Source organism: Chlamydotis macqueenii, chromosome 2, assembly GCF_036417535.1.
Source record: "Chlamydotis macqueenii isolate bChlMac1 chromosome 2, bChlMac1.mat, whole genome shotgun sequence".
NCBI classification, from domain to species: Eukaryota; Metazoa; Chordata; class Aves; order Otidiformes; family Otididae; genus Chlamydotis; species Chlamydotis macqueenii.
The window spans coordinates 133,612,111-133,625,552 of NC_141557.1; the positions used below are offsets into that span (position 1 = coordinate 133,612,111).

At 36.4% G+C, this 13,442-nt stretch overlaps 1 protein-coding gene across 3 annotated transcripts; it reads right to left on the bottom strand.

The window, feature by feature from the left end:
* Positions 1-204: 204 nt before the first annotated feature.
* Positions 205-11,130, bottom strand: IMPA1 (inositol monophosphatase 1). 3 transcript variants are annotated; one of them, XM_086740964.1, is made up of 9 exons: positions 10,908-11,130; positions 9,475-9,556; positions 8,150-8,283; positions 6,678-6,782; positions 5,296-5,341; positions 5,047-5,155; positions 4,201-4,309; positions 2,553-2,704; positions 205-2,131 (listed from the first exon to the last, which is right to left on the bottom strand). In XM_086740964.1, exons 2-9 carry the CDS (start codon positions 9,535-9,537, stop codon positions 2,013-2,015), a joined length of 837 nt encoding a protein of 278 aa, XP_086597090.1. In that variant the 5' UTR covers positions 9,538-9,556; positions 10,908-11,130; the 3' UTR covers positions 205-2,012. The 3 variants fall into 3 exon arrangements, with proteins under 3 accessions (XP_086597090.1, XP_086597089.1, XP_086597091.1); XM_086740963.1 differs by having other exon boundaries at positions 10,860-11,130; XM_086740965.1 differs by lacking the exon at positions 10,908-11,130 and adding an exon at positions 10,247-10,266.
* Between the last annotated feature and the right edge of the window lie 2,312 nt (positions 11,131-13,442).

Genomic DNA, 13,442 nt, shown 5'->3' on the forward strand with positions numbered 1-13,442 from the left:
GAAATATTCACTTTAAAAACCTTCTGCAGGTGTATGCATAATCTCACTTCTATAAAGGCACAACAGTTTATGATCTAGGTACATCAGAGGCCAAAAAAAGAAAGTGTTCAATTCAGAGCAAGTTTGAAGCCCATAAATCCAGCTTGCTGGGACCCAGCTTTGTACTCTGATGAATGTTAAGAAAGGAAGCACATCTGAAGCCGCTGCTGCTAAAGCATATTTATTTTGAATGTGTTCTCCCATCTCAAGTATTTTCAGACATGTCTCTATTTCACAAATAAGTCAATTTTAAAAAGTTATGCAGAATTTGTCATACAAAAGCCACAGAAATCATACAGTGAACATACTTCCCAAGAAACAATGATGAACACATACAATTTACAATTTACAGTAATAAAAGTACAGTGAAATGCCTAAAAAGTTTCTATCCTTGTCAATGGGAATTAAAAAAGTAAAATTAATATAAGCCTGGCTTTTTGACAACACCTCTAAATAGCAGGCTGATCTCATTAATGTTACTCATCTAGCATTAGATACAACTTAAATACTTCTGCAAAACCTGCAAAAATCAACTGATATAAAAGACTGAAATTTGTAATAGAAGATCCACTGAAACTTCAAGACAAAGAACACTGTTTTTCAAAATAAAAATAGTGGGACAGTAGTACAAAAAGTCAGGTTTTCCAAAGCACTGCTGTGTCTTGACTGGACCACCAATGAGAAGACTTTGTTTGGGACACTTTAGACATGGAAAAATTAGTCTAAAAACTGATCTAAGTTAAATCTTTTTTTTTTAAAGTGCATTAATTATTGGAACAGTACACTGGTACTTTTAACAATCTTAAATACAAAAAAATCAAACAACCAGTACAGTTTTCAAAGTCTAGAACAACTGACACCAATAACGAAATTACAAATATTTCTTAGATTTATAAATCCTTTAGGTTTAGAGATGTATCCTCTTTTGTGTCTGTACACTCTGTAATACAATAGAAACCTAATCCTGCTTGGTCACAGCTTTCATAACTTACAGAAAATTATGTAAAAAATCTGAACTATGGGTTTATTTTTTCACCATCTGAGTTACTGTAAACTCTCTTAGATTTTAATGATTCCTTAGACTTTGAAACATACTTATCCATGGAGAAACTCAAGCAAAATTAACAAGAACTATAACTGCCAAGAATAAACTAGAAGACCTAGTATCAGCTGATTCCAATGGTCAAATGTAAATCATACTTCATCTTATTTTACAGTAAGTCCATTTGGTGATAGAAGGTGTGCTCAGAACTTATTTCAGGGACATGCACATATTTTCTGGAACAATAAATATTATTTTTGCAACTGTAATGAATTTGCAAGCGTAGTGGCCACAGTAAGAGGCTAAAGAAGAGATTGTGTTTATCTACCATAAGAAAGGTAGAATGATGACTACAAAAACAATGATAGCTAAGTAACAAAGGCTTTAAATTAGAGCCAAAACTACAGACAACTAAAGTTTGGAAATGTGTGAACTATAACTTTACAAGAACTGTAACCAGGTAAGGAAAAGGATACACTGATGACACTGAAGAAAACCACAGACAAGATAGAGAAAGACTGGATAAACAATAATGCCTTCATCTTTGGGGGTTCAGGATCAGATGTGATGATGTGGTGTTACGACAGTGAATTTTGTTCCACTTAAGGAACTAGACATTTTTATCTACCTATACATCAAAGAGTGTCTTGCTATTCCTTACAGTGTAGCATAAAACTTGAAAATATTAGTTTTATATATTTGCTTCTTTTTGTAGATCTTTACGTAACCATGATGTTAAATTGAAATACTTAACAGTAAAAGCTTACTTAGAACATTGGCCCAATCTAAAACACTACAAAGCAGTCACATCTGTACTGAAAGACTACCACCTATTTGTCTATCTTTTTATCAGGTTCAAGGTATAGAACAACCATCACATGAGAGTATGAGACAACATTATATAATTACATTTAAGATGTAGTTTTTGTGCTCAGTTAGTTGCATCATCCCTTTTCAGAGGAATTATTTGAAGTGCTTTGGCTATTCTCTCTCCTATAGATCGACTACTTGCTGCAATTATTCTTCGAGACATCAAATCAAACGGTCCCCCTAGAAATCAAAGCAAGCAAAGTAACTAGCTTATATCTGGAGAAAATTAAAAGTTGTTAAGAAAGTGTGCATTGAAAAAACCCAAGTGTAAATGATACATTACTATTTAGGACCAAGTTTGGCCCCTGGATAAAAATGCATTTATGGCAACGGGTATGTCACATGAGTTGCATTTAAATTCTCTTCAGTGTACATTTACTGTCTTTTTACACTCTTCCAGGTGCTCAGCCAAGAGAGTAAAGGTTGTCTTGTAGCTTAAGCTTGACTGTCTCTTTGTCTACTAATTGGATGGGAATTTTGTTCAGTAGTGGTAACTTGGAAAGAGGACTGAAAAACCTCTGCCTTCTCACTTCAGCTATGTTTTGCTCCCAATTAGCTATTTAAAAGGACAAAAGAGTATCACACATGCCCGTGTATTTACCTGATACGTCTAGCAGTACTCCCCCTGCTTCAGTAACAATGATTCCAGCCCCTGCCATATCCCAGCAGTGAATCCCCATTTCATAATAGGCATCAGCTCCACCCGTTGCCACAAGGCACATGTTCACAGCTGCTGTACCAACGGCTCTAATCCTAAAGGAGACACAGTTGGTTTTTTTAATTGAGAACAGTTTGTCAGAAAGTCACAATGTCTGTGTACACTGCACAGAGAACACAAAAACATCATACACAAAGGGAAGTGAGCTAGAGAAATGTGATGGAATGCTGCAGTGAAACAAATAAAAAATTCAGAATGAAGTTTTGCTTAAGTAGCTTGAAGAGGTCTTTGAATTAGTCATTTTTCAGAAATAATATTTATGAATTCTATTAAACAATTTTGTTTCAGAATGAAAACACATGTTGAACAACTTCTTAACCTAAAACATATTATGGAAGGTATCTACCCATGAAACAATTAGAGATATTCTACTTTGCTTTTTGAATACAACAATTCAAGTAGGGTGTACACTGTTCTCAGCACTGAAAAAAAGTTACTTCAGTTTCTTTGGTGATGCTCAGTAAGCACCTCTGACTTGCAAAAACCTGTAACAGCAGTAATCACAAAAAATAAATTACACAGCATAAATTTGGTCTGTAACTTCATCAAAACCCTTGTGTTAAAAATTCCAGTTTCTTTTGGAAATGCTGATGCACTTAGTAAGTGTGACTTGTACAAATAATTGCAGTTATTTCAATTATCAGTAAAATGTACATTCAATTTTAACTGATAGCAGCTAAATTACTGCAAGAAGCAATTTAAATCAACTCCAATCTCAACTTACTGTTTACAAATAAAATGCCAAGGTTGAACTGATAACATACCTAAAATGTATTCCCTACTTAAAATTAAGCATATATTCTCAATTACATCAGAAGACTTTTTGAAAGTACAAAAAAATCTACCTGTTAAGTGTCAGAACAAGAATCCTGAGAATCTCAGCATAAAACTATTAGATCAGAAACATAAGTAGGGTTGAGTAACCAAGAACTGTCTGCTGAAAACACCTGTAGACATAAAATGGTGTGGGGAAATCTAGGCTTTAGCTTATCTTGAGGAGAGGAAGTAGGGAATGTAACCAAAATAAGAGCAGTTTATGGACAATTTCACCTACTCGGACAAATTAAAAAAAATTGTATAGTGTTGAAAGAGGAAAGGGAGATCTACTTTCATCTTCTGAAATATATAAAGAAAACCAACAATGATTTTCATTACTACAAGGAAACTAATAAATGTAATATAGATTCTGTTTATACAGTTTTACTCTTTCTCTGTCTCTGAAAAAAAAAAAAACTCACAAAATTGCATTTTATTTTTTTAACTAGTAAATACAATACGTTTTAGTCCTACAAAACCGGACATGCTTCACTTCTCAATACTGATTGTCAGCCTTCTCTTACACGTGTTCCAGTTTGAAAAGTTAAGCACACTTAGAGTTTCTCTGCAGAAGCTACTGGAGGAAAACATTTAAACCATATTTCACATTTAAGGTGTCAAATGTATTGCAACCAATCCTTCCTAAAAATGATCATATTTACATATTTACAATACTAACACTATCAGTAAAAATAAAAAATAGGAAGTATCTTACCCGTGAATAGGAATACTGAGAAGTCTTTCCATGTTAGAAAGAATTATTTTTATAGTCTCCGGATCACGATTTGATCCCAATTCTGTTACTAAAAGGGATTTTGTAATGTCTGGAAAAAAAAATAAAACCTCACTTTCCCAATAGCACGACTTATATAATAACAGTAATTAGCAGAGTTTACTTCATTGCTTTCTTACAAGTTTGAATAAAAGTAAGGTATTTTAATATAAATATAACATGTATTGAATGTATAAAAAACTGTTCTTATGTGGAAAATGGCAAGGAAAAAAAATACAGTGAACAAAGCATGATCTGGTTCAATTGTACATATACATTAATCAATGTCATTAGTAAATACAATTCTACTGCTGTAAAAATTAGAACAGTCCTCAGATCTTTAAAGGTCCCATTTTAAGTGTGAATTTTCCTTCACATAAGGTAGTAAGTATATAAGAGTGATACTGATTTAAACCGCTAGTTCACGCCTGGAAGAAGTTGAATTGTTTGGCAGATTTGTTACAGACTCTAAAGAACAGATATGTTACAGGCATATAGGGAATTAAAAACAAACAGACAGACACACACACACAGAGAACACAGATACATAGGGAATAAAATCTTCAATTGCTGAGTCCTGATTTTGCAAAGATCACTATCATCTTATATGCATGAAAGAGAACATAAAAGCTCTCTCAAAACTGAACAACCCACAGCCAAAAAAAAAGCCTGTTTTACAAAGCAAAATTATGAGGTAAGAAACAGGAATACATCCAGGTCTAAAACTATTGATGTATCATTTGCAAAACAAATGTAATTAGTGGAAATAAGCTACTCAATTCAGCTTACCTTCTTGGCCAGATACTTGAAGTTTTTGACCATTGCAAAATGCACCTTTTCCTTTTCTGGCAGTATACATCTTGTCTTCTACACAACTATACACAATTCCAAACTCTATCTGTAAGAAAAAGTAAAGATATCTTGAGTTTTTTTTCCCTTTCTTCCTATTTACTGTGAAAATACAGCTCTTAGTTATAACTAGCAACAAGGAATTCATTTGGTTTTGCTTGATTAGATATTAAGTAATAAAAAGTATACCTTTTTGTTTACAACAAAGCCAATTGAAACTGCCACAAATGGAAACCTACAAAACAAAACATTTCACTAATTTATAGTGAGGTACTATGCTTCTTTCATTACCACGCTTACTCTTAATAAAAACAATGTTCAGTTAAACGTAATGTATATTTCAAAAAGAAACTTGGGCTACATAGGAAATACTAGTTTTCTGAAACTGGCACAATTTACTATGAAAATAGACCCAACAACACCAATTACCATTTAAAATACAAGCTTTTCCACCCACTGAAACTAAGCCTGTTACAGCTTACGGACTGTCATCTCTGTTACAGCTGTTACTAGTCTAGGGACTGTCATTTCATAGCCAAAGAAAACAAGCAAGCCTTTATGGTACTAACCTTTCTCAGAAGGAACTAGGTGACCACAATGGTCTCATTAAAAGAAGCAAGTCACCTCTACCCCCATCTCCACTTTCTCCAGCACAGCAACGAGAAAGACAGATATTGAAGTGAGAAGGAAGAATGCAGAGGGAAGAGTGAAGGCAGGGGGAGTGTATAGAACATGGTGGGCTGCATCACGGTCTGTTTTTAACAATAAACCAATTGACTTTTTTATTATTATTTTTTACTCTTCAAAATTTGCAGTTCCAAAGCATTTGCTTTACTACTATCTGGAAAAAAATACAGACTCTTAAGTCTGTAAATCCAGCAGAATGGGTTCTTTTCTTACAGCTTTTCTGAATATGCTATTCAGCAGGATTAGGCAGCTGCTTAAAGCTGTGGCTCACATAGCGGTAGTCATTTCAAAACTGGAACCAAATACGCTCAGAAAAGCTTACCAGGGCCAAAATCTGTCGTGTCTCAAAGACAGAGGGAATGGGTAATCAGCCGATTATTACACCAAAAGGCTTCTCCTCATCCTGGTGCAAAATACCACTACATAGTTACTGGCAATATTCTGCTTTCTTTCATGGTAGTGGCTCCTAAATCCCAAGGAATTGGAAATTTCTTGGAAATCAGCATTGGAGTTGCTATCACCTCTCTGAAGATGCTGCAACTCCTAATTCTGAGTCCTGTTGCTGTACTGCTAAAATCTGCCCACCTGTCTTTGGCTCCCATGCCAAAGGCTGCTGACCCCTGCTATATAGTACAAGCCTCTTGTGGAACAACTGCTGTTGGTTACAGAGTGAGAGTATTATAATACTTACAGGAATATTAAAATTATTACAAAAACTGCCCAATGGCTCTTAACAAATGCAAATAGCAATTTGTAACTATTAACAATTTCATAGTGTCTCTTTTAAAGCAATGTAGAAGTTAAAAAACCTTAGTTTCATGGAATTGGAGAAAGAAAAAAGGTAATCAGTTGAAGATGCTAACATAAAAAAATGAAAGGTGGACCTGTGTACAAAGTTGGTAGTTCCATCAATGGGGTCTATAATCCAGGTGGGGTTATCTGTCAAAATGCTGCCCTCTCCAGCTGCAACAGATTCTTCTCCGATGAAGCTAGAGAAGCAAACACATTTAAAAGATACAAAGAAATTGCTTAAAATGTCTAAATTACAACACTGTCCTTGAAATTAAAAGTACTTGTTTTGAACTGTAAAATTATTGGGATGTGCCTAAATGAGTGAATTCTCTCTTTTTTTGCATGTTAAATTCATCATATATTACTCAACCTATGAAAAGTATGCATCAAACACATGCTTTCCTCCACAAAAATGTAAAATGAGGAAAACTGCTGACAGTAAACAAATAAGGTCCCTTTAATATTGATTAGGAGTTTTATGATTAACTATGAAAGTGAAGATGATTGCTCAGAAAGAAACAGCATGTTTCCTAAAAGCAGCAGATCTTCACTAAGGGAAGAGAGAGACTGAATAGTTATTTAGGTGGATAAGCAATTCACTAGAAAAAGAAATTCAACACCAGTATGTCTAATGTGGTATCAATTATCTAAAAGAAAAAGAAGCTAAAATGTTCTAAAATATTTATCAATGTCACAGAAACTGTTATTTCAAGATCATTCCACAAGTTTGTATGCTTACACTAATTTTGCTAGGTTACAGACATTTTGCATCACCTCAGTTGTTCCAATTCTATGCATATTTATTATGTTTCACATATACAGCTACCATAAGAAAGTCTTCAAGAAAATTTAAGAAAAATTAGCAAACTCACTTTAAGGAAACTGTATTAAATTTGAGTCATTATGTCAAAATGGGAAAGAAATTCCTGCGTAAGTAAAAGTAAGTAAAATACATACAATTCATCCTTCAAGAATAAATTTATTTTGGGTCAAGGAGGAGGGGCAGAGGGAGGAAAAAAAAAGGGAAGAGAAATAAAAAAATCAGTACTTTGTATGACAGACTTTCAGTTATGCAGAATCAGAAGATCCTGTCTTCTTTTAAGGATGTTTGATGTTCTTAAATTGCATGAGATTTGCCAAAGGCACATTCAGTCCCGTGGCACCCATCCAGTACAGCCAGCGAAGGCGTGCTAGTTTCATCAGCCAACAGCAGATAAGAAATTTAGGTTTCAGGTATCTTGGGGCCATGTTTGATTCTCTAACACAAATAACCAAGAAGTTATTTACAGCTGGCTCAACTAGAAGTGACTTTCAGCATAAGTTTTGAACAAGGCTAAACTCATGTCAGTAGATCCTGGGGACACCTTGTGTTGTTACTGCATTCCTGGGCAAGACTTCAACCCACTACTACTCTAACATATTTAATATCTTGAGGGTAAGGGAGAATTCTGTAACTTTCCAGAATTTCAATCGTAATGAAATTTTAACAAGCAAAATAATAAACTTTCCATTGTCTTCTTCCAGTCACCTCTCTCCTTCTTCTATCAAAAGTGTAAAGTCATACCTGTGAGAAGGATACTTTTCTTTTATCGAAGAAATAATGAAGTTTTCTACTTTTTGATCAGTTTCTGTCACTAGATCTACTGGTGAACTTTTAGTCATAACAGATATTTCTTCTTTGAGTGCTCCACGGATTATCTGTTAACAAAACAAAACAAAACAAAACAAAAAAAAAAAAAGAAAAATATTTCTCCATTAACAATATGGAAAATACTAGTTTTCCCAAAACTGTAAGTACCATTTTTACTGTAATTTTCTATACTGCACATATAAAACACAAACACAAGCAGCAACAAAACCTGGATTTAACTGCAGGAGCTGGGACTTATCCTTGCATCTGTCTCCAGTCCCTACTCAGCACAAACTTTTACATTATCTTAAATCTAAGTACTACAAGAAGATCCACGGGTACATAAAACTGAGCACTATTTTGTTAGGACAAGTTTTAGATTTATAAATTTAAATACCAGAGTTGAATGAAACACTTAAGACTGAGCTTAAGTCAGCTATTTTTAGCCAGACCCTGCCTTTATGATCTTAAAACTATCAGAATCAGCTTAAGCAAGAATCCATGCCTCACAGCCCACAAAATTATTTTACTGTAACTTAGAAAGATTTTCTGAGGGGAGACTTTTATGAGGTCATTGCAGAGACAATGTTCTGCATATTCTGCAGCTCCAGAGGACAGAATTAGTGCACGTGCCATCTTGTCTGGCTTCAGCATTCAAATGTACCAAGCAGAACTGAACATTTGGTAACGACTCTTATGCTGAGGCTCTGCTACGATGTGTAAACTCTTTCTTGTTCTAAGCCATCTTAGACCACAAATGGGCAAAGTACCACCATGGCTAGGAATCCTTCCTGTTTATAGAAGTAAAGCAGTCTTCACGAACAGAACACGAGATGGTATCTTGTGCCAATAACAAGCCACTGTATAAAGTTGATTAAGGTGTTCACAAGAAAGACTGTCAACAGCTTTCAGGTGGTAAAATACTAAGGTAGATGGGTGTTGTTTAAGGGGAAAAACAGATGCTTTTTGTTTACCACAATTCAGATTTTTTTTTTAAATCAAATTTAAGGAACGAAAGATACTCCTTAATCTTTAATCAGACTCCAGTCCAAATAAAAGTGCAAGTTGTTGTCTTAAACTAACCAAGCTGTAGACAGGAAAGACGCTTCAATTTTGAACTTGAACATCATTGAACGATTCTGCTAATTTATGTTTTTGACAAAACACTCCTCAGAGGAATATCCAACACCAAACTCCTCCAAAAGCTATATACATACTAGACTCAAGAAATAACATTATTATTTATAGTTTATACTTACCTCTCCAGCTTTCCTCGCTAAAGCAACTGCATAATCCATACATTCTTGCCAAAGATCTGCCATCTTTTCTTAGATGTACAGCCTACCAAAAGAATAGATTAACACAAAAATTATTATGGCTATTTAAAAAAAAAATTCTAATTTTCTACTCCCCCTGTTATGGACTGCACTGTTTTTTCCTTGCTGGAATATGGAATTTTACCCTATCCTTTACTCTAAAAAAACCCCCAACTTTAAAAGTACTAAAAGCTTAGTTTAAGTTACCAGATTTTTACTTGCATTTTGTGATTATCAAAAAGGTATAACATAAAACCATTAACAAGTACAGAGCCTCAGTCTTGAAAGTTACATGCATATACAAGATTCCACATTTAGACACTGACCTCAATGTACATAATGGCTCTGAAAAGCAATACTGTGGTTACACACAAGCACATTCTCAAATACAGCATACAGCTCAGGGCCTTTTTTCCTTAAAAATACTAAAATCTTCACTGTAATTTATTGCAGAAGACTGCTGACATACAGCTTAGTCTGTTTTTAAGTATGGTTTACATGACTTTGAATATCTTAAATTGGAATATTAGAATCTTAAATGCAAGCTCTATCCTTTCCGTATTTTAGTCTCTCATGCTTTGTTCTAGGAGTTTATTCCAAACACAAATATGAAATGGTTTTGATTCTACATGAGCAAGTTACATTAAAAGCTACCTTCTCTTCTATGTATCTCTACTTTCATGAGCAATGTGAAATATAAATCAGCATATCATACATTATTTCTGATGCATCCCCAATAGACTCCAAATTCATTCAATGATGCAATGGTATTCTGAATTCTGGAAGTCTGTTTCACTTTTGAGCCCTAACCCTTTCAAAAGCCTTCTGGGTATTTCCTACTTAAGAGATTCAGTCTTTAAGTGATGGTCTGGGTAACAGTTTTGTAACACTTCCAGATTCACTAAGATTAGATAAATGATCATAAAAAACCAGCACTGAAACAGTATAAAAAATCCTGTGCAATTAACATGATCCACGAGTCCTCAGTCCAATCACCCTGATCTAATGATCCTTTCCTTTTTCAGCCTTGGTCCTAAACAGGTAGAGGCGGCTAGAAAAGCTAGGTAACATGCAAAGGGTATGATGCTTCAGCTACGTTGACAATGTTCTTTACCTATCATAGCTGTTCAAGTATAGTTTCTGTTATATAAAGACAGAAATAATTTGTCAAGACATAGAACTGGGTACAACAGCACTAGATAAAGTTACTGTTATCGGTAAAGGACGGATTTGTAGTGCTAGCAGAACCTTAAGTACACTGACATCCAGCACAATGCCACAGCCTCATGTAGCAAGAGGAAAAGAAAAAATTACATTTAAAACCTCACCAAAACTGTAACTTCAGACACGTATTGTAGTTAAACACCAATGCCTACACTGACTGGAAGAAGTGTCTTTTTTTTCCCTGCCTTAGTTTTGTCCCCTGGTTGCCCTGTGACGAGCCTGTCGCACAAGCTGAGGGTGTGCACTCAGAGCAGAGGTCTGGATCCCGGGCTGGACGGGCTGAAGGGCGGCCCACACCGCCCGGCCGGGCTGAGAGCACCTCCCGCCCGCCCAGGACTCGGTGTGACCCCCGGGGCAGCAGCGCACCCCCCTCACGGCATCGCGACATGGCGGCGGAGGAAGGAGGAAGACGCTCACCGCTGTCACTTCCACCGCTGTCACTTCCACCGCTGTCACCTCCACCGCTGTCACCTCCACCGCTGCCTGCCCGAGGCGCGCAGCCGCGCCAGCGCGCAGGCGCCAGGGGAGACGCCGTTACCCCCGCCTCCTCCTCCCGGTGCCCTGGGGCTGCCGCTGCGCCTGCGCACTGCGTGTTGGCGGGGCAGGGGAGGAAGGGGAGTGGCTGCTCGCCACAGCGGTCGAGGTAGTGGTGGTCGTGCGAGGGAATTTTAGTGCCTGCGCCGTTAAAATTACAGTTACGGTAATGAGAGTCGTCTTTAATGTCGGCTTCGTTTTAATAATTGGATGTGGCAGGGTGAAGATACCGTCAGTGCACTCCCGTGGAGTATGCGATTGGCTTTTAGCTGCCGCAGGCGCCACGGTTGAAAACGGGACTGCGTTATTCAACGTGTGGAAAAAAAAGCACGGAGGCCCGTGGAAAGGAACGTGAATGTGTGTGTAACAGTCCCCTCCAAGTAAAACAGCATTTAATCAGTTCAGGTTACAGTGCTTAAAACAGTAAAGCGAGCAAGTTTCGTACCGATGTGAGTTTTGTCCATTATATCTTGTTTTTTTTTCCTAACAACCAGCTGCCTTTGCCCCCTCACCAGCCCCTCCTGCTGGCAGTTTTACTCATTAGAATAATACCAAGTCAGTAACCAGAGTGACAATTGATATTTTTAAAATATACAGGAAACACATTTTCCAGAAAACTCCCAAGCTTTGAACCAAATATTTTCTAAAAGAATTTGCCGTTCAATTGATGCATTTTTCAGATTACTATAATTAAAGTTACACAGTGGGGAAAAAAAAAACCTTTTCTTTCCAAAACTGACTAATAACTGTGTCATGGTTTTTCTGTGGACTTTTGACCCTATTGTCTTTCATCAAGCAAAGGTAAAACACTGAGGTGTTGTCTTGTGTTCACAAATTGCAGCTGATGTAGTTTACTGTCATATGTAAAATGGTGATGTGCTGTAAACGGGACAAGGGTTGTAGTTTGTTCTATGACTTAAAATGATCATAAAATGTCTACATCACCAAAAGAAGCAGCTTTAACCCATTTCCCCAGTGCTGATCCAACCCACAGCTGGGCACTTGCTCAAGGCCAAACGGGGGCTAGTTTTGTCCTTTCCATGTCAGCAAAGAGGGTTTCCATTCCCAGCGGTGCTGTTGTGTGGGATAAGTCACTGGGCCTTTTCATGTTTCCTCCTTCCCATTTTGTAAACAGGAATAGTCATATAAGCTTGTTTTTAAAGTCTTGCCAGTCATTAAAGAACTGCAGGGGTATGGTTGTTATTAATTATTTTGCAAGTCATTCTTTACAAAGTTATACTAAAAGCATACAGCCAATTGAAACAGGCACTTGGGTTCTGCTTCAGGTTTTTTTTGTGAGGCAAGCTGCCAAACAGTACAAGCTGTATTGGACTACACCAGTATTATGGAAAATGGCTTCTTTGACGTTCTTAATAATATGCTTAGCATTACAGTGAGTGTTTTACAGGCTCTATAAGGGGATTTCAAATTCTGCATTGATCCTAAAATCAGCAGAATTAAAACAAACAGATGCCTGAAATTCTCTCCTCATAAGTGTAACAATTTCCCCAATCAAAACTACAATTTCCATTTCAGTTGAAAGGAAATTTTGTATTTCATGTAAAAGGCTACTATGAGGAGAACTGAGCTGCATCGCGGTGTATTTTTATGTGACACCTGATAAGCAAGATGAACAGAGGTGATGTGTTGATAAAAGACTTCAAACCAGACTGATCACACTCCAGGGCACATACTTTTGTGTCTTTCTATAACACACACAAAAGGAAATTGATGGAAATGAAAGTAAGAGAGATTATTGCCTGCTTTCTTCGTGTAATGTATTATTTCTTGTTTGCTATAGTATTGCCCAGCTGCTCTAACAGGTCACATATCCAAGCAAAATTGAGCTCTTGATGTTAATATAAACCTTTCCAAACTGTGTTACATGTATCACAAACCTATGCCAGGCAATTCTGTAGATGTATTTGAGCTGGAACGAGGCCAGGAGCTGCTACCAAGAGCAAAGCCTTGACCTTGTGCATTCTCTAAAATTACTATATAGATACAGCAACCAAAAAGCTTGATATTCACCTAATTTAATAGTTGTGCTGGAAGTACTGTTTATTATAAAATCATTAAATATTTCTTTGGACAAATTCCTCTTCTCAGTTAAGTAACTTTGCATACATTTTCTTTGCATTGACTATGGGTGA